The 23,087-nt window shown below is 40.4% G+C and overlaps 1 protein-coding gene across 3 annotated transcripts in view; it reads left to right on the top strand.

Moving 5' to 3' along the window:
* The window catches only part of VWF (von Willebrand factor), a 127,747-nt gene that overhangs the window by 43,463 nt on the left and 61,197 nt on the right, over nt 1–23,087 (top strand). For all 3 annotated transcript variants that reach the window (XM_064701787.1, XM_064701788.1, XM_064701786.1), the window contains exons 18-27: nt 472–632; nt 7,318–7,421; nt 10,635–10,773; nt 12,272–12,406; nt 15,698–15,847; nt 16,472–16,612; nt 18,950–19,069; nt 19,618–19,774; nt 20,329–20,487; nt 21,406–21,541. In XM_064701787.1, the coding sequence (XP_064557857.1) occupies nt 472–632; nt 7,318–7,421; nt 10,635–10,773; nt 12,272–12,406; nt 15,698–15,847; nt 16,472–16,612; nt 18,950–19,069; nt 19,618–19,774; nt 20,329–20,487; nt 21,406–21,541 (1,402 nt within the window). The remainder of the gene's footprint in view (nt 1–471; nt 633–7,317; nt 7,422–10,634; nt 10,774–12,271; nt 12,407–15,697; nt 15,848–16,471; nt 16,613–18,949; nt 19,070–19,617; nt 19,775–20,328; nt 20,488–21,405; nt 21,542–23,087) is intronic.

The raw sequence follows: 23,087 nt of genomic DNA, 5'->3' as shown, positions 1-23,087 counted from the left end.
TCTTCTGTCAGATCCTAAAGTCTCAAACAGTTTTTATTGAAGCTCAGGGCACTGCTTTTACAGTCACCTATGTAGCTATATTCAGTGTGAGAAATGGGTCTAACTGCAATAATATAAGATGCTGTTGCTTCTCAGAATATCAATTTTCTGCTAACTTTGTACAATGCTTAGGGGTATTTGTATGGCCCCAGTGCAGTCTGGCGTTGCACTTATATGTTTAGTGCAGCTTTTTTGCTTCAGTGTTAAATAGCTGCTTTCGTGACAGCCTAACTGAGGTCACTCCAGGGGAAGTAGGGGCTGTTTTCTTTGCCATGTCATGTGTAGTGGTGTTGCTTCAGGCTATATTCTAAATTAATTTTCTAATTAATAAAATTAATTTTCAAATCAAAGATCCACCTTTTAGAAAAATACTGTGCCAACAATGAGTACTTGAGTTCTAATTGCACTTTTTGTGAACTCATTTTTTTTAAGTAAAAAGGAGCTTGACATGCAGATTCCCCATGGAAAAAATTATCTGTCCTGCCAACAACCCAAGAGCAGAAGGAGTGGAATGTACCAAGACCTGCCAAAACTATGACCTGGAGTGCATCAGCCATGGCTGCATATCTGGATGCCTCTGTCCAAAAGGGATGGTAAGCAGCTTTCAATACAGCAGCAAGAAGCAGATCCTGTTTGTTTCTTGCCTTCATTCTCTGCTACCAATAGTCTTCTTGCAGCTTGGGAATAAGTGGTTGTGAAGTATTGACTGTCAAGTTGTGACTGGCTTAAAGAACATGTACAAGCATTGAAGATGAACTTTAGCTTGCAAAAATAATTATTAATCAAAATTCCAAAGCCTGCCTTGAAAACAAGTTTATGTCTTCCTTCAGCTCTGCTCCTAAACTCCTCCTCAGTCTTGTTGAACTTTCTCAGCCAGAGAGACAGTAGAGAGACACCCATATTCAGGTAGATCATAGGGGGGGGGCCTACTTTGGAGGACCTCTCCTCCAAAAAACGGCTGAGACAATTGGGATTGTTAAGCCTGGCAAAGAGAAGGGGTTGGGGGTGACCTCATTGTGGCCTTCTGATGCCTGAAGGGAGCCCACAGGAAAGATGAAGAGAGACTCTTGACAAGGTCGTGGAGTGACAGGACAAGGGGGAATTGCTTCACACTGGCAGAGAGCAGATTTAGATTGGGTGTGAGGTAAAAAGTCTTTATTTGTGAGGGTGGTGAGGCCCTGGCACCGGTTGCCCAGAGAAGCTGTGGCTGCCCCATCCCTGGCAGTGCCCAGGGCCAGGTTGGATGGGGCTCTGAGCAACCTGGGCTGGTGGAAGGTGTCCCTGCCCCTGGCAGCAGGTTGGAGTAAGATGATCTTTAAGGTTCCTTCCAACCCAACCCATTCTTGGGTTTCTCTGATCCAGCCATCCTTCCTGCTGATATTGATTCCTCCTTGTCAAGTTTCCATCTCTCCAGCTGCCTTCCTGTGGGTTGTACCAAATTGAACAACCCTGTGAGAAGGAATGTGGGTTATGAATCTTGCTAGGATGATGTCAGAGTGTGTCTCGGAGTTGCAGGTGTTGTACTAAGCACACCCATTTTTTTTTCCACTGAAAAGAGGCTCTCTGGGGTCCATGGTTATATCCCACTGCAACCCTCAAATATAAGAATAAGTTTAATTGTTTTCTGCCCCCAAATTCCTTCAATTATCTTTCTAGAAAAATAGCTCTTCCCAAATTATGCAATAATTTTTAGCAATAATATAAACATATATTTTGAACGTTGCTAGTGTATTTTGCTGATAAACTCCCATTTATAGAAATAGATTCTACTCAGAATAAAATGCCAGCTCTAGGAAAAAAGCTAAGGCTTGTGAAATGTCTTGGAGGTGAAAAAGAACAGAATCTGAAGTCACCCATAAATTTTCACCATGATTTTAAAAACAAGTGTTGCTTCTTTTCATGTTTCAGTCTGTAAATGCCTTTCCTTTAGGTGAAAAATATTCCTAAATAGTAGTGAGATAAGAAAACTTGGAAAATTTTGGAAAAGCTTCTCTACTTTAAAGTTCCCAGAGCTCCAGGATGAACAGGCTTTTATTTGCATCTAACATTCAGCTGATTTGGTAAAGGAGCTTGAGATTTTTGGTTTCAGTTCTGGGACATGGTAATAGTATACTTTTGACATAATTGTGGAAAACAAATTATGATAATTACTCCACAGGAAAACAACCCAACTCCCATAGTAATTAACTTTCATGTTTGGTACAGTATTTTGTATTCTTTTTCAGTAACTTAAAACAAATAATTGCTTCATAAAATTGTTGCCAAGAGAGCAGTCTTTGGCCTTTTGGAACTGGAGACTCCAGCTCACTTTGCAGTGATGTGAAACACACCTGAGTTCAACAAGGTGGTTTGTTGGGTTTTGAATTGAAGAATCAGGCTCACTATTTAAAAAAAAAAAAAAGTAAAATAAATTCTCTGTCCACTAGATGACAGTATGGTTTAATCTTCACTAAACTCTGTCTGAAATTACTTGTTCTCATTGGCTTCCCTTGTGGCAGAGAATAAAAATCACGAGCTGCACCCAAGCCACAATGGGAGAAGCCCATGTAGATTATCTTGTAACCACTGCCATGCAAAGTCATGATCAAGACCAGTCCCTATTCAGGTCTGTCTTGTTTGCCCTGTCTTTGACTCCTGGCTTCGCAGGAGCTGTCAGCTCATTCTCAAAGAGCAGTTTCCTTCTCCTCACCCAATGGGATGAGGTTTGGGAGAGGCTTTTTTCTTATTTCTGTGCTCTGCAGTGAGGCTTTGTGCTCCCCCAATAGAGAAGGGTTTGGTTGGTGACCAGATTCTCCTTTCCATCCTGTCCTTTTCTAACACAGAGACTCTGGGAGCACAGAGACAAACCTCTTCAAAGTCAAATCAAAGTCTGTGTTTTCCAGGCTTGTACAACAGAGTTGAGCAATAAAGGGACTGGAAAAAGGAATTACTATTTTACTTGTCAGTCTGCTGTAATCCTGCCTAATTTACAAGCAACTCACAGAGGTGAGCTGCTGTTTGCAGGAAGGTCTGTGGGAAGTAACGGATTACTCAACATGTGTTCCCATAAATATTTGCACATATTATCATGCTGGAAGAAATTGTGCCTTCTTACTGAAGATTTTTCTTTTCTTTTGTAATACAGTAGCATATGAAAGTTATCAATGCTCACAGATAACTTATTAGCTTGAAGACAAAACCCAATTTCTTTTGTCTTCTTCCAAACTTTAAACTTTCTTTCAATTTCTTTCAAATATAAGTTTTCTGGTTCATCTTGACTTAGAATTTTACATTGCTTTGATTTCTAGCAAATAAAAAATGTTCAATATGTCATAAAAATAATTCTTCTGTCTTTGATCATCTGGAAGGTGGGAAATTCTCCATATTTGTCACCCTCTTGCACAGCAGAAAAGAGAGATCATAGCATATGTGCAGATGTGTGGGGGAAAATAGGCTTTCTCAGATTAGTTTACTGCACTTCAGTTTTTCCCATTGGAAAATATTAATAAAAATACAAATTGAGTGTTAACCACCTTTCTGGGGAAATAGAGGAACAGAACAATCACAGAGCACAAAATCCAGACATTCCAAAAGTAGAAAATTACTTTTTTTCTATTCCCAACAACTGACAAAAGACTACGGTTTAAAATTTAAATGAAATATTTTATTGCATTCTGACTGCTGAAATAAAACTATTTCTAAAACGTTGATACATTAGTATAAAAAGGGAAAAAACCCTACAAATCCTAAACATCTTAAGCAGGAAAGTTTGGAAGTTTTTTTTGTTTTTCTTTCTACCTATTTTAAACTGAAATTTTGATTTCTCTGTTGTATATTTTTTAGTGTGGGACTATCCTATGTTGCAATGTCTTCATGAGGAGATGGGCATATCATATAAACATTAGAGACATGCAGCTAACCTAAGAAAGAGAAGTCAAGTGTAGACCAGCACATTTTGATCTTCTGACATGTTGTTAACTTGCCTTTGTTTGCACAGTAAGAGTGAGAGGCTGTTTTAGTTAAAAAAAAAAATTATGAAAGAAATTCTTCCCTGTGAGGGTGCTGAGGCCCTGGCACAGGGTGCCCAGAGAAGCTGTGGCTGCCCCTTCCCTGGCAGTGTCCAAGGCCAGGTTGAATGGTTCTCTGGGCAACCTGGGATAGTGGAAGGTGTCCCTGCTCATGAAACTGGGTGATCTTTAAGGTCCCTTGTTCCCCAAACCAATTTCTTATTCTAAAGCCTGTTAGCTATTTGGTTCTCATCTGACCCACTTTATGTAATCTCATGCTTCTTCATATATTTGGCTGACTTTCCACTGAAATCCACGCATGTGTCAGGAGGAACAGAGCAATGTCTGAACTTCCCTTGACAGAGGGACTCATCGAATTGTGTTGACCAAGAGAGTTCAAAGTTTAGGTTGAGTTGGATTTCAGGACTATAGGATCTCCTGACTTGGAAGGAACTCACAAGGGTCATCCAGCCCAACTCCTGGCCCTGCACAGACACCCCAACAATCTCACCCTGTGCCTGAGAACACAGAATTGTCCAAACCCTCCTGGATCTCTGGCAGCCTTGGGGCCGTGACTATTCCCTGGGGAGCCTGTTCTGAGCCTCGCCACCCTCTGGGGGAAGAAAACTTCCTAAACAACCTAACCCTACCCTGACACAGTTCCAGCCATTCCCTTAGGTCCTGTCCCTCGTTCATCAGAGCAGAGATCAGGGCCTGCCCCTCCTTTTCCCATTGTGAGCAATCTGCAGAACTGCTGTGAACTCTGACCTCAGTTTCCTCTTCTCCAGCTCAACAGACCAAGTGCCCTCAGCCACTCCTCATGTGTCTTCCCTTCCAGACCCTTCACCATCTTTACAGCCTCCTCTAACAGCTTTAGATTCTTCTATTGTGGTGCCCAAAATTGCCCCGGGGACTCAAAGTTAGGCTGCACCATGCAGAGCAGAGCAGAACAATCACCTCCTAGGAGTATGGGTAAGGAGAATCTTAAAGGTTCTGAAACCTGTAATATTGTCCTTACTTTTGCAAGATTTTTCAAGGTTTAGCAATTAATAAGACAGAGCAAGGAAATTACAGACATTTCTGTTTGATCCCCAAGTAATGGGAGAGTTGTTAGTCAACCACTTGCAATCCCATGGATGCAGAGCATCATCCTAAGGGCATTAAATGGTGCAAACAGCTGCTGTTTTCATTACAAACCTCTGTCTTTTTGTATATTTGCCTCCCCAGTGCTGCTGCCTCCTATAATCTCAAGCACTCAGGACTGCTAAATCTCCTGTATTAACTGCAGTCTATTGATGGATTGAGAGACTTCCAGAGAAAATCCAGCTGCTAATGAATAGTGCTCCTGTCCTTGTACTGTCGTACCACATGGTCCTTGTAGTGCACCATGGCAGCAGGCTACCAGATATGCCCCAGAGTTTGGAAGGGGTGTTAATAGGCCCAATAGATTGTGTGTTACTGTTAACAAAATCATAATTCATTGAATTTTGCAGAAAAGAATGAGCATTCTTCTGGTCAAAGTCCACTTGGGGTTTTTGTGTCCTGCTTGCTGAATCCCACCCACCCACTCTGTCAGTGTTCAGGACAAGATGTTCTTCCCTCTGTTGGTGGCTTTATGGCTGCTGTGCTGGTTGTGATAAAAATGCTAATACCAGTCTGTACCAGTTTTAGGGAGCAAGGAGAAGAGGTTCTGATTCTCTTTTTACTAACCAGATGTCCAATCCCTAGTTTTTTATCCAGAGGCTAGCCCTCAAGTGTATTGTGAACTGTGTAGCTGGACACTCTGCAAAAATTCAGAAATGTAGCCACGAATATGAGGTCATAGTCCTGCTTTTTTTCCTAAATACCACCAAGAAGGAAGGAAAGAAGGTATTAAACTCTTCTTTCTGGTCTTCTCTGGACTTTCCCACCATCCTTTGTAAAGGTGAAGGCAGAGCTGTAGCTCCATTATCTAGAAAAACATTTCTTTGTTTCCGTCTTCCTTCAATAAAGTGATTTTATTTGGCATAATGCAGCTCTCCATAAGCCACAGAACATGTGGAGCTGCATATGAAGGAAGGGTTTCTGCGCTGTGCGATCTTTTTTTGTGAGTTGTTCTAGGTCCCCATAGGAAAAGGCAAAGCTGTTCTTCTTTATTAACCTGGTGTTCAGATTACATTGATCTCATTGGCCCATATTTAATGGTAAAAAAGAAACTATTTTAATGATTTTGCAGAAAGAGTTTAAAGTGGGAAGGTGATATTTGGTGACTTTTGAATGCGAAGAAGGAGAAGGACTCTCCATTTAGGTATTCCATGAAACCAGAGCCAAACCTATCCTGGCTTTGCCAGAACTGCTATTGAGTGAAAAGTCAGCATAGCCAGCTTTGGTTATGTTTGATTCTCAAAAACTGGGGGTCTTAAAAATGGAAAGTAATCACAAAAAAAAAAAACAAAAACAAAAGAGAAAATGAATGGAGAAACAGAATAGTCTAAAGGCATTACTTGTTTTTCTTTGGCTGTAGTTTTTTTTTTGTTTTATTTTTGTGGGTTTTTTTTTTTTGTTTAAGTGGGATAAATGATTTTTTTGTTATATAAAGAGAAACTTGGATCAGAAGGGTGAAAATTAGAATTTGGATAGAAGATAATGTCCTACTTCCTAGCAACAGGACCTGTTGCAGAGAGAGCAGAATAATGCCTCAAGTGGACTGATATTTATCCAGCCTTCCAGGAAATAAATAGGGATTTGAAAGAAAATGAGTGATTGCTGCAATTTCCAGAGGAGAGTTGATAGAGGGTTGGCTTTGTCAAGAGGCTGTTGTCTGTAACAACAGAACCTGCATTTGCACATGGGTGAGTCAGGCACTGCGGCTTCTGGTCTCCTTGATGCTCCTGTCTCCATTTTTAGTCCATCTGGGCCCTTTGTCTGCTTTTCTAGTAGGCCCTTTTCCAGTTTGTTGTGTGTGAGAAGCCATTCACCTGCTGTCCATATTCACGTTAGCCTGGTTCACTGCATCCTGGACTTTCTCATTGTGCCATTTTTCTGTAATGTCATCTCTTCTCCCAATAGCTTGAGATGGTAGGAGTGAGTTGTGATTTATATACCTACAGCTCTATTTATGTTAATGGCTAAAAGTATTAGTAGTACTGTACCTTTCTCACCTTGGATAGCCTTCATCCTTCCTTTTATTCCTTTCAATCTTTCTTTTATTTTCCATCCCCACATTCCATGCTTATTCCTGGCTGCTTGCTTGCCCTGCACATGGCCATGTCCCAGCTGCCCCAGGTGGTGACAAACTGTGTGTTCTGCTTAGGTGCGACATGAAAACAAGTGTGTTGCTCCTGAGAGGTGCCCGTGCTTCCACAATGGAAGAGAATATTCCAAGGGAGAAACAGTGACTCAGGACTGCAACACCTGGTGAGGAAGGATGTTTTTTCTCTTTAGGCGTTCTGCTGTGTTTCTGGTAACACCAAATATTGTTTACTTAACAGATCTCTTTTAGAGAAAGCTAGTTTTTGCAGCATATTAATTGCACAGACAGCACATTCCCTTTGCATGTTGCATAAAGATCCAGTAAAATTCCTTGCAATGTCTGGCAACCTCTGCCTCGGGCCCTACAAATAGTTGTGTGTCTGTGCAACTCTTCTGTAGGCACTAGATAGTGGATTTTGCAACACAAGATAACAATTTAAGACCTATATGCTCTGGGGTGGGAGGAATGGAGCCTGGGCTTTTTCACTAAGTTTTGCTGTTGTGTTTCCGTTTTTGTTGGCTGTCTGAGGCCTGTCAAGTCAGCCCTTTCCAGCCAGAAGGGGCGTGATGCACCAGCTGTAATGTGAAAGGAGCTCTTCAGGGAAATAATAAAGAATTAGGAAGAGACAGGGTCAACCTCTTATATCTCAAAAGAGTGCTCTATCTATTGTTATATTAAAAAAGATGAAAATAGATGGAAAACTGTTACTTTCTTATAAGAAAAGAGTGAATGTTCCATGTCTTTCACCATTATCCTGCTTGGTTGCTAGGAAAGGATTTATAGGTTCAAAGGGGAGTTCTGGGCTGCTCAATTTGCATGGAGGGAAGCCCTCAGCACAGCCTTTGGGCCACTTTTATTTTGCTTAAAGTACAGTGGGCCACTTTTTCCTTCTCCTGCACAGCACACTGGCTGCACTTGAGGTGCTTTTTTTCCATGTGTGTGGTGGGGGGGAATGGTGGCGCTTTTCCTTCAGAGTTCCAAGAGTCCAGGGTGTAGGACATTCAGCTACCAGCACTGTGAAAATCCTGGGGGTTTTTTGAACTCAGACTTGAGAATCTGTTATGCATTCTACCCTTAATGTTCCTACCCAACTCTGTGGCAACCCCAGAAGCAATGTTTGTCATCCTGTATGACTGGCTGGAGCTGTGTCAGAGAATCAGCACCACTAGAGAGTCCAATGCTTGATTTTTGTTTGGTACACTGCTCTTTGAACAACAGTGATTTCAAGATTTTTTAACTAATGGGACCACTCCTAACTAACATGAGTTAGTCTTGGATGAAGGTTTTGTATGGAAATATTAATCTCCCAGTGTTTTGTTTAATTTCTTTCCTTTGCAGCTACATATAACATTGTGAATCCATGTTCTGTAATTAAATCTGGGGAAAATAGGCTTGAAAGGGAAAAAGATGGAAGAGAATTTGATGTTTTTGTCTAGGTACATACTCTGTAATGTGCTTACATTGCATTTAGGTAAAAGTGACTCAGCTGAAAAACAGGCACCATGAAAATTTTATTGAAACAAGAAGAGTAAGTGTGAAACTTCTGAGTGTTAAAAAGTTTGCAAGATTCCTCACAATAATAATGATCAGCCTTTTTATTGTCAATTTTTCATATAATCTTTGATCTTAAGGTAATCATAATGATGTTGCTTCATTGTTGTAACTGCCCACAATTCTGGCAATACCATTGTAAATTATATTTTCTCAAATACATAGAATTTCCTTCAATATTAGGGTCAAGGAAATGTTAGAAATCAGACTTTTTCTCACTGATAAAAACCTCTTCCTCAAGTTTTAGGTGTTTTTCATGAATGGAAGTAAAATTGGAGATAAGGTCCCTTCAAAAATGTCACTAGGGCTTTTTTGCACTGTGTGACTTTGAAAAGTTTCTTGATAGTTCTCAGCAAATATCAAGTCAAATGTAATTTAGAAAGTGGTATAGGAAATTACTATTGCTTTGAGAATTAATAAGAATTGAGAGTCTGCATTTTGGAGGTTGAGATCTTCCTTTTCTTTTGTTTTTGCCTTTTGTACTGCTGTTGCAGGAGTTCTCATTCTCACTTGTTCTTAGCCAGATGTGAACACCTGCAAAGGCAATATATGAGCCAGAGGTGTCAGATTTGGCATTTACATCTGACTTGACATATGGGACACCCTAATTCATGAACACTGGAATGTTTCCAAGCCTAAGCCAGTGGCAAACCTTTTGTTATGCAATGTATTGGGAATTCATTGTGGAGCTCAATGAAAATTTTGAAGTCACACTTGTGCAGCAGTGCATTGCAGAAATTTGCTAATCTGAATTTAACCACCCCATGTCTCTTAATCTGTCCGTGCGCATATTTACAAAATCTTGCTCTTGTCTAACTGTCAGCAGAGGAGAGGGGGCAAGAGGTTTCATGTTACTGAAGTTTCATTCTTTGAAGAAAATGTCTTGACCAATATTTATTATGATGCAAAATGTTACCAAGATTAAATAATATCTATGCTCAGGCACTATTAGAGAACTCAGTTCAGTGCACAGTTTTTCCTTCAGGTAGCAATTTGATCTTGGGAAAATACTTCACGTTCTTTATCCCTGAGTTTTTATGTCTGTAAAGTATGGATATAATTCCTCTTTCCCTGCCCTCACAGAGGTTGGTTAGAAAATTCCTGGGGCAGTGATGATGTCCATCTGCATTTATGGAGCATTTAGGGGATGAATGTTTTGCCATCCTCCAGCAATATATTGCTTATTAATTATTAAATGTTTATTATTAGATATTGTGTGAAATGGTATTCTAACTCTCCACTGATTTTAAGTTTTACTTTATTTGCTCAGCCTTTTGCTAGTTAGCAAATCAATTTATTTCACTAATCAAAAGCCTGTGAATGTCAAGGGAGAGTTCCCCTTTCATATTTGCAGCTTCTGTAGCAAGGTTGTGCTCCTCCAGGATACTTCTGGAAAAGGGCAAGAATGGTGGATGCTCTGTTTTGCAGCAAGGGCACTTGGAGCAGAGCAGCATATCCTACATAAAATTCTAGTATAAAAGCATATTCCAGCAAATTCTAGTATAAAAGAATATTCCAGCAGACTCTGTCCTGACCTATTTTGTAACAGGGAAATTCAAACCACCTAGAGTCCTATACTGCAGCTTGTAAGAAGCAGAGAAACACATTCCTTATTCTTTTTATTTTATTGCACTATTTGGATTTATGCACCCACTGCTAACATATGCTGATTTATGTTGATGAGAGAGCCTCTCATCTGGTGGTAGAGAGCTCCTGGACGCAGAGACTGTGGCACTTTCACTTTGTCTAAAGCACTTTGTGTTCTCTTGCTTGTAATTTACATTGACATAAGGACAACTGTCATTGCCTCCTTTTCTCTGTTACAGTGTGTGCCAGGGGAGGAAGTGGGAGTGCACCAAAAATCTGTGTGATGGCACCTGCACTGCTATTGGTACAGCTCATTACTTGACATTTGATGGATTGAAATATAAGTTTCCAGGAAACTGCCAGTATGTGCTAGCTCAGGTAAGAAGAGCATGTCAAATACTAAAGCTGCCTGATATATAAAAACAGTTTTACACCAGGTGAGAAGCCCGGTGTTTGGATAAATCACAGTAAACTATTTCTAATTACTAAGCCAGATGTATAGTAGAGAAAGATAGAGTTTATTTATAGCTTATTTATGTTTTCAGAGATGTCTTGAGAATTTTGAAAAGTGACAGAAATCAGGCTGTCATGTGTCCCACTGGCCATCATGAACCTTATGAGAGCACTTTGGTACAGAGCAGAGCTGTCTGAATCTCATCTCCAAAATGGAATTCTGGCTATCCATAAATCAATGTTTTTTTCTTTTCCTTTTTATCCTGCAGTGGTAGCTTGCTGTGTGGCTGAGTGAGACAAGGAATGCTCAATGAACCTTCCCTAAATGCACCCAGAGCACAGGCTCTGCTCATTCCTTTCAGCATGATCCCTGTCTTGTTCCGTCCACCACCTGCTTGGAGTCCCCTGACAATATCCATTTTCTTCACAGCAAGGAGGAGAGGGGGATAAAGGCAGAGCACACTAAAACCAACTTTTTATTTGTGGAATCAGCCAGAATTTAGAGTTAACTAAGATAAAGGCTCATCTACATGCAGATTACCATCTATTTAGAAATGTCTGTGCAAACGAGGATTTATCTGAAAATTTGTTCTAAAACTAGATGGATTCACTGGTGATTGATAACAACCATATTCTGCAATTACAGTGGGATGTGTTTCTTGGGTGGGTTATTATTTTCCCCACAGAGTCCTCATGAGGCACATTCCTCCTTGCAATTCTCCTTAGGGAGGAAGGTGTGATCAACCTGCCTCTGCCTAGGTCTTTGAAATATGCTCCCACCTTGATTCCAGGATTATATTTGAAGAGTGATTGCTTTGCCACCACTGAGAGCTCTGTGTAAAGGTCTTATGGGCAGCAATACTATAGGCTACTACAAAACTACTTAAAATGGAATTCAGATCTGTTTTCCTTAAATGACAGACACAGAGAGCTCCACACAGGGCCTTTTTCTGAAAAGGTGTGTACTGAAAAAAATGAACACAACCAAAAAATAAAATCTAAAAGACCAGAGAGATGTGAATTATCATGTAAATGTAGTAGGAACTCTCCAAGGATCTCAGAAATTCTGGATTTAAAAGAAAATCAATACATTAAGCTATCTGTGTATTCAGATGTGCCCTGTGCCCATCATACATTTTTAAATATCACAGATACTGTAACATGGTGGATTCTCCCTGCCAAAAAAATACTCTCCAAATTATGCATATGTGTGTCACTGGCAAAGTGTGCCTCACTCTGTAAGGGATGGGACACATGAATATCAGTACTAAGAATAAACTAAATGAACACGGGAACAGTTAGCATGCCAATATATATCCTATTGACCACAGATTACACAGTGTTGCTTGAGGCTTCTTTTTTCTCTGTGTTTTTCCCTGTGTGTGTTTTTCATTACTGACTCATTTATTTTCTTATCTGATAGGATTTCTGCAAGGGTGACTCTGGAACATTTCAGATATTCATTTCAAATGAAGGTTGTGGCTTCACTGGAGAAAAGTGCACCAAAAGGGTTATCATTGTGTATCAAGGAGGGGAAATAGAGCTGTTCAATGGAAACGTACGTATACTTTCTTTTCTCTTTCCTTCCTGTTTTTTTTGTTTGGGAAAATAATTTCAGATTGTTCAGTAAGCTGAAGCAGGAATGACCTCACACTCAGGGGTTCTTGATCATAAAACAATCAGGTTAGCAGGATTATATTTATCCATTTTGCTTCCAGAGGTATGATGCTCTTTTGGTATTTCTACTATTTGGTATTTCTGCTATTTCTTGCTGCCAATCAGTTTATCTCAGATAATCATAGAATGGTTTGGGTTAGAAGGGGCCTGAAAGATTACTCAGTTCTACTCCCCTTCCATGGGCAGGGCACCTTCTACTATTCCAGGCTGCTCAGAGTTCCATCCAACCTGGCCTGGAACACTTCCAGGGATTGGGCAACCTATGCCAGTGTCTCCCCACCCTGACAGGGAAGGATCTCTATCTCTTCCTAACATCCAGTCTAACCCTGTTCTCTATTAGTGTGATGCCATTCCCCTTGTCCCACTCCAGACCCTTGTAAAGAGTTTCTCTCCAGCTCTTTTGTAGCCCTTTTAGCTATTGAAAGACTGCAATGAAGTCTCCCTGCAACCTTCTTCAGGCTGAACGATTCTCACTTTTTCAGTCTGTTTTCATGACAGAGATGCTCCAGCCCTCTGATCATCTTGGTGGCCTCCTCTGGACTCATTCCAACAGCTCCACATCCCTCATGTATTGGGTGCTTCAGATCCTTTCTAAACATGGTTTGTCAAAGCCTGTTTCCAGCAACTTGAAGTGCAAGGAAGGGCTAAGAGAAGACTGACCTGTGGCTAGTAAAACATCAGAACTAATTTAGCAAGCTGAAGGACTGAACACACACATGCACAAAAAAAAAGAGTCACTGCTCCAACAAGTTGATACTGGAATGTTAGCTGTCCTTTGTCCTGTTAAATTGCTGGATGGAATATCCTCCTCACTATATTCTTTTTTTTCCTCCCTTTTGCTACCAACAAACATGGAAGAATTGACCAAGAATCTCTTCCATCTCCCATGTCCCTTCCCAGCAGGAAATGAGCTTTCCAGAGGGCAGAGTTCAGCCCTTTGCCTCGAGCACTGTAACAATTCTCACTGCCTGTGAGCTTAGCCATTGCAGGGGTGCAGTGGATTATTGTTTCAGTCACTGCTTTTTCAGAAGTCCTGTGCTCTGAGCTGGTGTCTGGACCAGACATTTGCAAAAATGTTCCCAGTGAAACCACTCTACATTTGCCTGGTTTTGGGTTAGCAGACAAAGCTGTACCAGGTTTGGAATTGCCTGCAAATTGCCACTGTGCCTTGGCAGCACACAAAAACATGACCTTTATTAAAGGTGTCTGTGCAGTGCACTGTGACAGCATAGGATCCATACAGGCTTTTGAGTTGTGCAGAAATGAGCACAAGCGATATTGGTTGTCCAGTTTTTAATTTCTGCCAAATTCTGCCAAAGAATCCCTGACTTGGCTGAGGGTAAATAGCAGTGCAGGTATCATTCCATTTAGCTGGGCTTTGTCTGAAAGCTTCTTTAGAGGACAGATTTTCAGAAAAGCTCTGATTCCATTTGGATATGTAAGAAAGGGCCAGAAGATAACAGCAGGTGATTTAGGCATCCAGCAGCTCCAGCATGAGAGGATGTTCTTGAGGGAGCCTGTCCTTGTAAGACCTAGGTCTGTATTACAGCACTGTCCACATGACCCTGAGTGAACTTTCAGTTGTCTTTTCGGAGAGTTTAAGGTTCCGTGTAATAATATACAGAGCAAGTTTTCTTAGAAATATCAACAGCTAACAGAGACATTAGGGAAAACCAACAGATATGGAGACTCCTAGGCAAATTCTTATTCAGTAATGACTTTCTACACTCTTTTTCCACAAGAATCCTTAGAAGCAAGCAGAAGAATCAGGTATTCTTTTAGCCATTATAATGTTTCCAATTAACATTGTTTTAAGATGATATGTTTTGAGAGCAGCTTCTACTGCTGCTAGTAAATGAGGGTTTAATTGACATGTTACAGTTCTGGCTGACATTTAAAACAAAATGAAATAATTTTTTATTTTCTGAAACAAATCTGCAAGTTTGCAAGGTCAAAAGTTTATAACTTCATGGTTGGGCAAAAAGCCTCCATAAACATAAAAATTCTGTAATTTAAGTCAACCTCCCAGCTCAACTTTGTCCTCTTCTGTGTTTTGGAACCTCTGAATTTGGAAAGACCAAGACTGTTGAAGAATTTTAAGTGGTCAAGTGTAGTAATATGTTTGGCATAGGAGAAAATTACCTAAAATATCTTTTCATATCTTCCCTAAAGACAATGAAGACCTTCTTTAGGAAATCCATGGAAGATGTAAACTGTCTTCTCTGGGATAAATGTTTCTGATGATAGCTTGGAGATGAAAATAATTCAATTACTGTGCTGAGCTTTTACTGAATCAAGCAAGAAAGAATAGTGGGATAAGGAAATATTTTGCCCTCAAAGTAAGAGAGTGGGTAAATGGTTTCTGGGCTCTTCTTTCTCCCTTACATTAATTGCTATTTCTACTGATTAAAAGAACTTCCAGAACTAAGCAGTTAATGCATTAATATGGTGCTTAAAGTAGCAGCCATGCCAGACTTTTCTTTTCAAATGTGTTTAATATTCCTCTTAGAGTTCCCATTGAAAGGGAATTGTGGTGTGAAAGAGAGCATTTTAAATTAATCTCTTAAATTCTTAGTAGCTGGAGGCAGTGAATTTGCAGCCAGATGGAAAAAGAAAGAGGCACGCAGGGGAAGGGAAAGTGATGGAAAAAATGAATAGACACCAAAAGGAATCCCTCTGGATTTTTCCTGTAGGTGTAATTAGTTGAGAAGAAGATTCCTGACTCCAGAATAAGGCTGGTCTTTTAGAGGCCACTGATATGTGTGGTTCTCCCAGTTCTTATTACAGCAGAAGGACAGAATTGTTAAGTTTCCTAAAAAGCTGAAATAAAAAAAGCCCGAACCAACATGTAATTATTCAGTGAACCAGTGACCAATACTAAACTGGTGATTAATTGAGTATACCCTGTCTTTATCAGCCCTGCTTCATATATTGGCATTGTGTGTTATACCCTGGGACCACATTCAAAGACTTTGGAAAGGGGATGAGGTTGAAAGACTGTACTTGTATCCCAAATTTCTGATCTTCTCTGGAGCATCTGGATAGTGTATGGAAACTCTCTGAAGAACAGCATGAATGGAAGCACCTGTTAACATGTCCCACTGGGAAAATCACCTACCTTAAATAATAATTAGAGACACTGCTGATAGTACAATGTGTTTCTCTCATTCAGGTAAACATCAGGGTACCTCCTAAGGGTGAAAATGATAATTTAGATGTCATCAAGTCTGGCCGTTATTACATCATTTTACTGGGCAAAAGCATCAGTGTGACCTGGGACCTGGCCATGGGAGTCTCCATTATCTTAAAAGGCAATTTCAGAGTAAGTGGTTTTTGCTCCACCTCTTATTCTCACTAAAGGATGCACTTAACCTGTCCCTGGGGAATGTGTGGTTTTTTTGTTTTTTTTTTTTAATATAGATTTTCATGGTATGTTAGGCACTTGTTCAAAAATTGAGGGGTTGTTTGGTAGTACTGTATAACTGCCTCATTTTCCTGGTTGTTCAACTATGAGGGCCAAATACTGGATCATTGGAAATGAGTTATGACAGAAAGGATGAGTGTTGTGGGACCTCAGAATAACCAGGTGTGATTTCTTCTGCATTCAAGCAGAGCAGCATAAGAACCAGATTTACTGGTGATGGTGATAGGACAGCAATCCCCAAAAATGAAATGAGGTTGTAGGGACACACTCCAAACAGAGCCACTGGGCACTGCTGATTAGAGCAGTCCTTCTTTCTGGGAGTCCCTGGGGACAGCGTGGTCCTGCTTTCAGCAAAGCAGAGTGGGAATGGGAGCTATACATTCTCTGAAAGAGACTGTGTCAAGGACACGGGTATTCAATTTTTGAACCTCATGGCATTAAAGCACCAGGCTGAAAAGACTTAACAAAACCCTAAGCTGGTCTACAGTTGTAGGATTAATGCTTTCTTTCTTTCCCTGCAAGGATCAAGTGTGTGGTCTGTGTGGAAATTTTGATGGAATTCAAAACAATGATTTGACCAGCAGTAGTGAACATCTTGAAGTAGATCCAGTTGACTTTGGGAATTCTTGGAAAGTTAATTCCCACTGTGCTGATGTTGCAAAGGTAATTGTGAATGAACTGTGAAAACTAATTAGTGTGGGTTACACTATCAGTGAAGAGTGGAAAAAGAGCTTTGGAAGGATTAAAATAAGTAGAAATTAGCTCTTTCCTCCATGTTTTTGCCAAAAAATATTACTTTTTAAAATCTGGTAAAAGGCCAGTTAACTTATGTAAGGCTTCTGGGCTGCCTGGCTTCAGTGGAATGTTAAAATAGCCAATTTGTTTAGTAGAGACTGTTCCTAGAGTTATCCAGCCCAGATGTTTGAAATCCAGCTATCACTGGAAATCTCATTTTAAAGTTTAATCTTTAAAAAAAATCACTGTAATTTTCAGTCAGAGTGGTGTTATGTTTGCCCAATTATCCCATCAAAAAAAAAACCAAACAATATTTAAGGTAGCAACAATTTTAATTGAATAGTTTAGAAAATATATAAATAAGGGATAATTTCGTTCAAATAATAGCGCATAAGCAAAAACAACCGCGGGGTACGGAGGGCAGGGTTCTTGACCCTTGCCACTTCACGTACAAGCTTGCCAAGTAAAAGTCACCCCTTATATGCCATGTGTCAATGCCATCTCCTCCTATTTTCGGTTCGTCACTTTTCTGTCTCCGCCTTCATTACCACCTTTACCACGCATGTGCCACCACTCGGTTTGGTGGTCGCACAAGTCTTTGGGGGTCGTCACTGATGAAGGCCCTGTAGTCTTCTTCGTTGTCCTTTAATTCACCTTTGGGTTACACATGGGCACCAAGCCAGTACAATGTAAGCCAAGACTAACGTATCACTGCATCTACATATCAAAGCAATAAGTCCCTTATAATTAGCATTTTCTTGGACCCAACCAGGTTCTTGGTCATTTTTAGCAACTGTATCTTCAGCTTCTTTCCTGTGGTCCTTGAGAACATCTGCTGGGAAGGGGGGGTGGGTGGAGTCCCTCCTTTCCCTCTCTTCTTTGGCATTACAACTTTTAACTATTAACTGTTTTATTATTCTCAAATATTAATTACTGTATCAATATTGATTACTGTTTCAATTTTTATCAGCACGAATCATACCTATTTATCACAGTGGGTTCAAATAAAAATTTTGTTTCTCCCTATTCAGATTTCTATATCCCAAATCTTAGTCTGTCCATTACAAACAATGGAATGCACAGGTTAATTTCTTTAATTTCTTTCTATATGATTCTCTCTCTCTTTTTTTTTTTTTTTTTTTATTTAATTCTGCTTTTATTTCCAGGTTGGAAAGGCTTGATCAGAAAAAGCAGGATAAAGGAGGGGATGGGAGAGCTTATTGCTATCCATCATTGCATGTGAATCTTGGGGAAGGTAGCTGCTTTCTGAAAGTGTTATCTATGTCCCAGTGCTGGAAATTTCTTGGGGCTCTGAGTATATTACACATATGAGTCTACTTCCTATTTTCCAAATACAGAGTTTTGAAAGAATGAAATTGAATAAGAAATTTGTGAGTAGCTGACAAATAAAGCCCAAAGTATTTCCAAATGAAATGTGTGAAGAAATACCTTGGAAACAACTTGTTTTGACATTTGTAAAACGAAGCATTTCAATCAATTCAAAAGATGCTTTTCTTTTGAAAATCTGTCCAAGTGGCTAGGGCAGCAGGTGGAAAAAGCCTTTTCTAGATATTTTCTTACAAGATTTGAATTACCAGACAAACACACTGAAGCATTTGTTTGTGATCATGTGAAATCTTCTGGGTTAGTTGCTAATTATGTGCAAGCGTGATATAGCCACAATATTACCTTTCTGAAGGTAACTTTTTTCATTTGACTGAAGTGCAATAAAAGGTTGCAGTACTGTGGAGTGAGGCCACAGCATCAGACTGAAAAGGAGCAGCTTCTCATTTCAGTGCCATAGGCACAGGACAGGAACTGCAGGGTGTTGGTGTCTTAAATTCTGTGTCAATACTAGTGCTTCTTGTTCTTAGATAAATTAAATTGGAGGTGGGAAGATTACTGAGCTATTTTTATTCAACAGCAGCCTTGGGTATTGTCTGCTGAAATCTGATAATATTTTTAAGCCTCGTGGACCTGCTGAGGAGTTGTGGATGATCATTTGTCAGATTGGGTATTTGGCACAGTGGGTCTTCCTGTCATCTAAATATGAGTTAAAATTTCAGGGTACAAGTAAGAGCTGGAGAAAATCAAGGAGGTGATCTGCTCTGCTGCAGCAGGATCTGTGTGTGTTGTGCAACAGGTTGAAACTTTACTCAGAGAAACAATTTCCTTTGGTAGTGGGTCTCTTACTTCAATTTGAAGAGTCCCGAGGTCCTGAAGGCAGGACTAAAACAATCTCTGCTTGTCTCTTACAATATTAAGCCCAGCTTGGAACAGACCTTGATGTCTCCACTGTGTGGTGGAAACACAGTGAAGCAGATGATGGTAGAATCATCATGCAGCATTTTGTCTGGAAGTGTTTTTGAAGAATGCACAAAATTGGTGAGTATTGGGTGATGTGTTTCACGTTCTTCAATTCTGCATGATCTGTGCTGGCATTGATTACAGCTGAGGGAAAAAGTATAGTTGTGCTGACAGCATATAGGACTTTGTGAAGGCTGGCTGGTGTTCTCATCTCTCACCTTGTTCTGTAGTGGAGGCTTTATGGGAAAATGCACCTTTATGGGAAAACACACCTATTAAGCTATAAAGTAACTTCTTCCCAAGGGAAATTTTACTGTATGATCCAGGGACTGTACATGAAGTGAAGCCTAGGGGTTGAGATTTGAGGGAAGGGGGAGTTGAGCCAATGCAATGCCTTTCAGGCTGTGGTATACCCAAGCTGCTGCATGAGAGGGATGGGGACAAGGCTTAAAAATATTAAGTGATTGCAAACTGCAGTCCTTGCTGACATCAGCAGAAAGATTTGCACTCATTTATGTGACACCTTGACCCTTGGCAAGTGGAGCAGCCAAACTATCTGAAGGTTAATGATATGTACAGGAAGGAGATGAAGGACTTGGAGTGTCCTTTGCCCTTGTCTCCTGTAGGTGAATCCAGAGCCCTACATTGACATTTGCCTGTATGACACCTGTGCTTGTGAGTCTGTTGGGGACTGCGCATGTTTCTGTGACGCCGTTGCGGCCTATGCACATGCCTGCGCACAGAAAGGGGTGGCTGTTCACTGGAGGTCACCAACTCTGTGCCGTAAGTACAGAAAACATGAGGCAGAACTGGGTGCAAACGTGCAAGGTTTTGGCTCAGACTGATCAGATTTAGCCCCCTGTTCCCACTGACAAACTGAGAATTTCATGTTAATGGGGCTGGGCTAGCAGCTCTCTCTGACACTCCCATTCCCTGTTCTATTTCTGTACCTGGCAAACCTGTTCCATCAATTAGGGGATGTAGTAGCCTGTGGTACAAAATCTAGATGAAGAAATAGTTTCAGTAATATATATGTACATGTGCATCAATTAAAGTTTGCAGTTTGTGTTGCACTTGCTGTTATCAAACCTAACAATTTCTGGTCTAAAGCATGTATTTCATTGTGTGAAAAAAGATGTAAGTGTGAAAAGGTGGTCTGCCCTGACTGTAGTCAAACAATAATAAAACAATAATCTTTATTTAAGAGTGGAAATCTTTATTTTTCTAGATATATGTGGTCCACTTTGTACAATGTTTGGTGCCATAATTCTGAGAGGCATGGTGGATGTACACTGTGGTTTGACTCTTTTTTTGCCTCTGATTCTGTCCCTGCATAGCACAAAGCTGTGAGGACTTGAATAAACAGGAATTAGATTATCAGTGTGAATGGAGATATAACAGCTGTGGACCTGCTTGTCCTGTCACATGCCAACACCCCCAGGCTTTAGAGTGTCCTCTGCAGTGTGTGGAAGGATGCCATGTGCACTGTCCTGCAGGTAAGTGCATATTTTGATTTATTTAAACAGCTTTTCTTCTTCTTAACAGGTTCAGTGATGTGTTTTCACCACAATTCCTTACGGCCTGAGGAGGGAGGTGATTGGGCATCTCAGTTTGGGTTTGTGAAATGGGCATGAAGTGGTGCCCAGAAGAGGAGTGTGAACCCCTGCCAGCAAGGATGAGAGAGGATGGGATCAGCTTGATGAGACTGGAGGATTAGGGACTGTGTAGGAACAGATTGTTGACTCTGTGATTAAAGTAGAGCATGAATTTGTGCTGGAAATTGATAAAATGCTCTGCTTGAGAGCACCTACAGCAGTGAAAGCCATTGCCTTTACCTGCTTATTACCTCCAAGATGCTCCTGAGAGTGCCCAGCTGGCATCCTCCCATGAGCATGAGCTTCCAGATTAACTATTCCAACAACTACCTTGTAGAAAAGGGAAAGGAAAAAGTATGGGAAATATGGGACAGGGAGAAGAAAATGAAGAAGGGAAGCAATAAAGTATTTTAAGATCCTGAGTAGCTATTCTGGGCTCTGGTATTTCTGACCAGAACAAGGTAGAGGATAGGAGGAGAAATAAATAATATACATGTATAATGGAAACTGCCATTTTCCCCTGATGTTACTGATACCCTGACATCTTCCATGTTTTGTTCTGAAGATACATTTACCTTCTGTGTGGGTGCTGGCTGTTGAAAGTATACACTGGGTTAGGTGGTTTCAATATCTAAATAAAAGCCATTATGAGGGAAGGAGATAGTTCTCTGTGTCAAATTGACAATGCCCACAACACCAAGCAGAGTATTCAGGAGGTTTGAGCCCACCTCAGAAGCACTGTTTTGTTTTTAACCCCATGATTAGTTTTACAGTTCATGACAACTGGCATCTTTACATTGCTGTGCTGTTTTGAAACAGGGAAAATCCTTGATGAACTGTCCCTGGATTGTGTCAGTCCAGAAGACTGTCCCGTGTGTGCAGTTGGAGGTGAAAGGATCCCACATGGAAGGAGAGTGGTTTTGAACAGAGATGATCCACAGCACTGTCAGTCCTGGTATGATGGGGTTGTGCAGGGAACCAGCATCCCTCTTGTGTAGGATGAAGGGTCAGGGATGAAGTACATCCTCATGAATAAGTATATGGATGTAACTTTAAATGTATCACTCAAAAAAAAAAGCTTGAAAACCATCTTTTATGTCAATACCCCTTCACAGAGAACCCAGGGCTGAAGTTTTTCAATGACAGCAGTAGGGATTATACGATGTCAACCAAATTGAAGCAAGTAAAATCTATACATTTCTTTCTAAAAAAAGGCCTTTTCCCTGTGTTGGTGGCCCTACTGGCTTCAGATGTTCAACTTCTTTATGTACAATGTGTGATTCAGCATCAATAAAGCTGTTAGATTTCTTCCATCTGCCAGCACTAGAAAATTCCTATGTGAGGTGCAAGGTCTGAATGTGCACTCAGTCTAGAACTTTCTGAGATTATTAGCAGTTGGAATTTTGTTCCATTACTGGAAAACCAATTTCCATGAGATATTAAGGTGATACCCATGGTCTGATCCTGCATACAGGTGTTTCCAAATAGGATGAAATGAATGGCAGGGAATGTGCACTGCTGTGCACTGTGCAGGATGAGGGCCTTCAGCTGCAATGCAGCAGAGACTCTTTGCATTTTGTTTAATGCCCTGTGGCATATTATGAAAATTTGTCATTCTCTGGATGTCTGGACCATGGATGGATATTTTCGCTAGTGACTTATAATGCTGTGAATAAAAGAGAGTTTTCCAATTTGTAAACTGATCAGATTTCATGGAAACTGAGTTGTAAAACTGCAGCAGCTATTATCACAAACCAGCACTGTACCTCCAAGTGCTCTGAACCTCACAGAAGCTCAGAATAGGTAAAAGCTTACAATTCCTGGTCTCTACCCAGGGCTGGTGTGCAACTGAGCTATAAACCCAGGGCATGAGACTGTTAGGCTCATCAATTAAATACATACTTTTAGACAATATAAAGAGCCCTGAAGAGCAAAAGGTCAAAAAAGAGTCTTCTTAAATGAGTCTCTGTTCTCTAATTTTTATAATTCTTAATAATAATTTATCTTAAATGTTGATACACTGGCTGCTGCTCAGAAAAGATTTCAGAACATTAGGAAAACTTATCTCACTAGGGAAACATCCTTTTGCATAGCTGTCACCTAATTTAGATGTCTACACCATCTGTACAAACAATAGAAAATATTGCACAAAAATGAATTTCATAGCTAACATCCAAAAGAAATTGGAAACTAGAAGAGTCTTGTTCATACGAGGATTAGAATAATAAATCTGTTGCTTTATGTTAATGGCAAAAGTAGCTGTGCATTCTGCAATTAGGAAGACACTGAAATGAGCTTGAAAAGAACAAAACACTTCTATTAAGAGAACTTAAATGAGGGTGCCACATGTCAAAGTATTTTCCTGGAAGTATTTTCCTGGAAAATGGCACCTTCTTCCAGTACTGACACATGTAGTTTGTACATCCTGGGTTTTCTCTGGCAGTGCAAGCAAGCGTTTTTTGGTGGTTACTCGTTTGTAACTCTTTTTCCTACTCTGTTCC

Source organism: Zonotrichia leucophrys, chromosome 1A (assembly GCF_028769735.1).
Source record: "Zonotrichia leucophrys gambelii isolate GWCS_2022_RI chromosome 1A, RI_Zleu_2.0, whole genome shotgun sequence".
Lineage (NCBI taxonomy): Eukaryota > Metazoa > Chordata > Aves > Passeriformes > Passerellidae > Zonotrichia > Zonotrichia leucophrys.
This window is presented reverse-complemented; position numbering and strand designations above follow the sequence as displayed.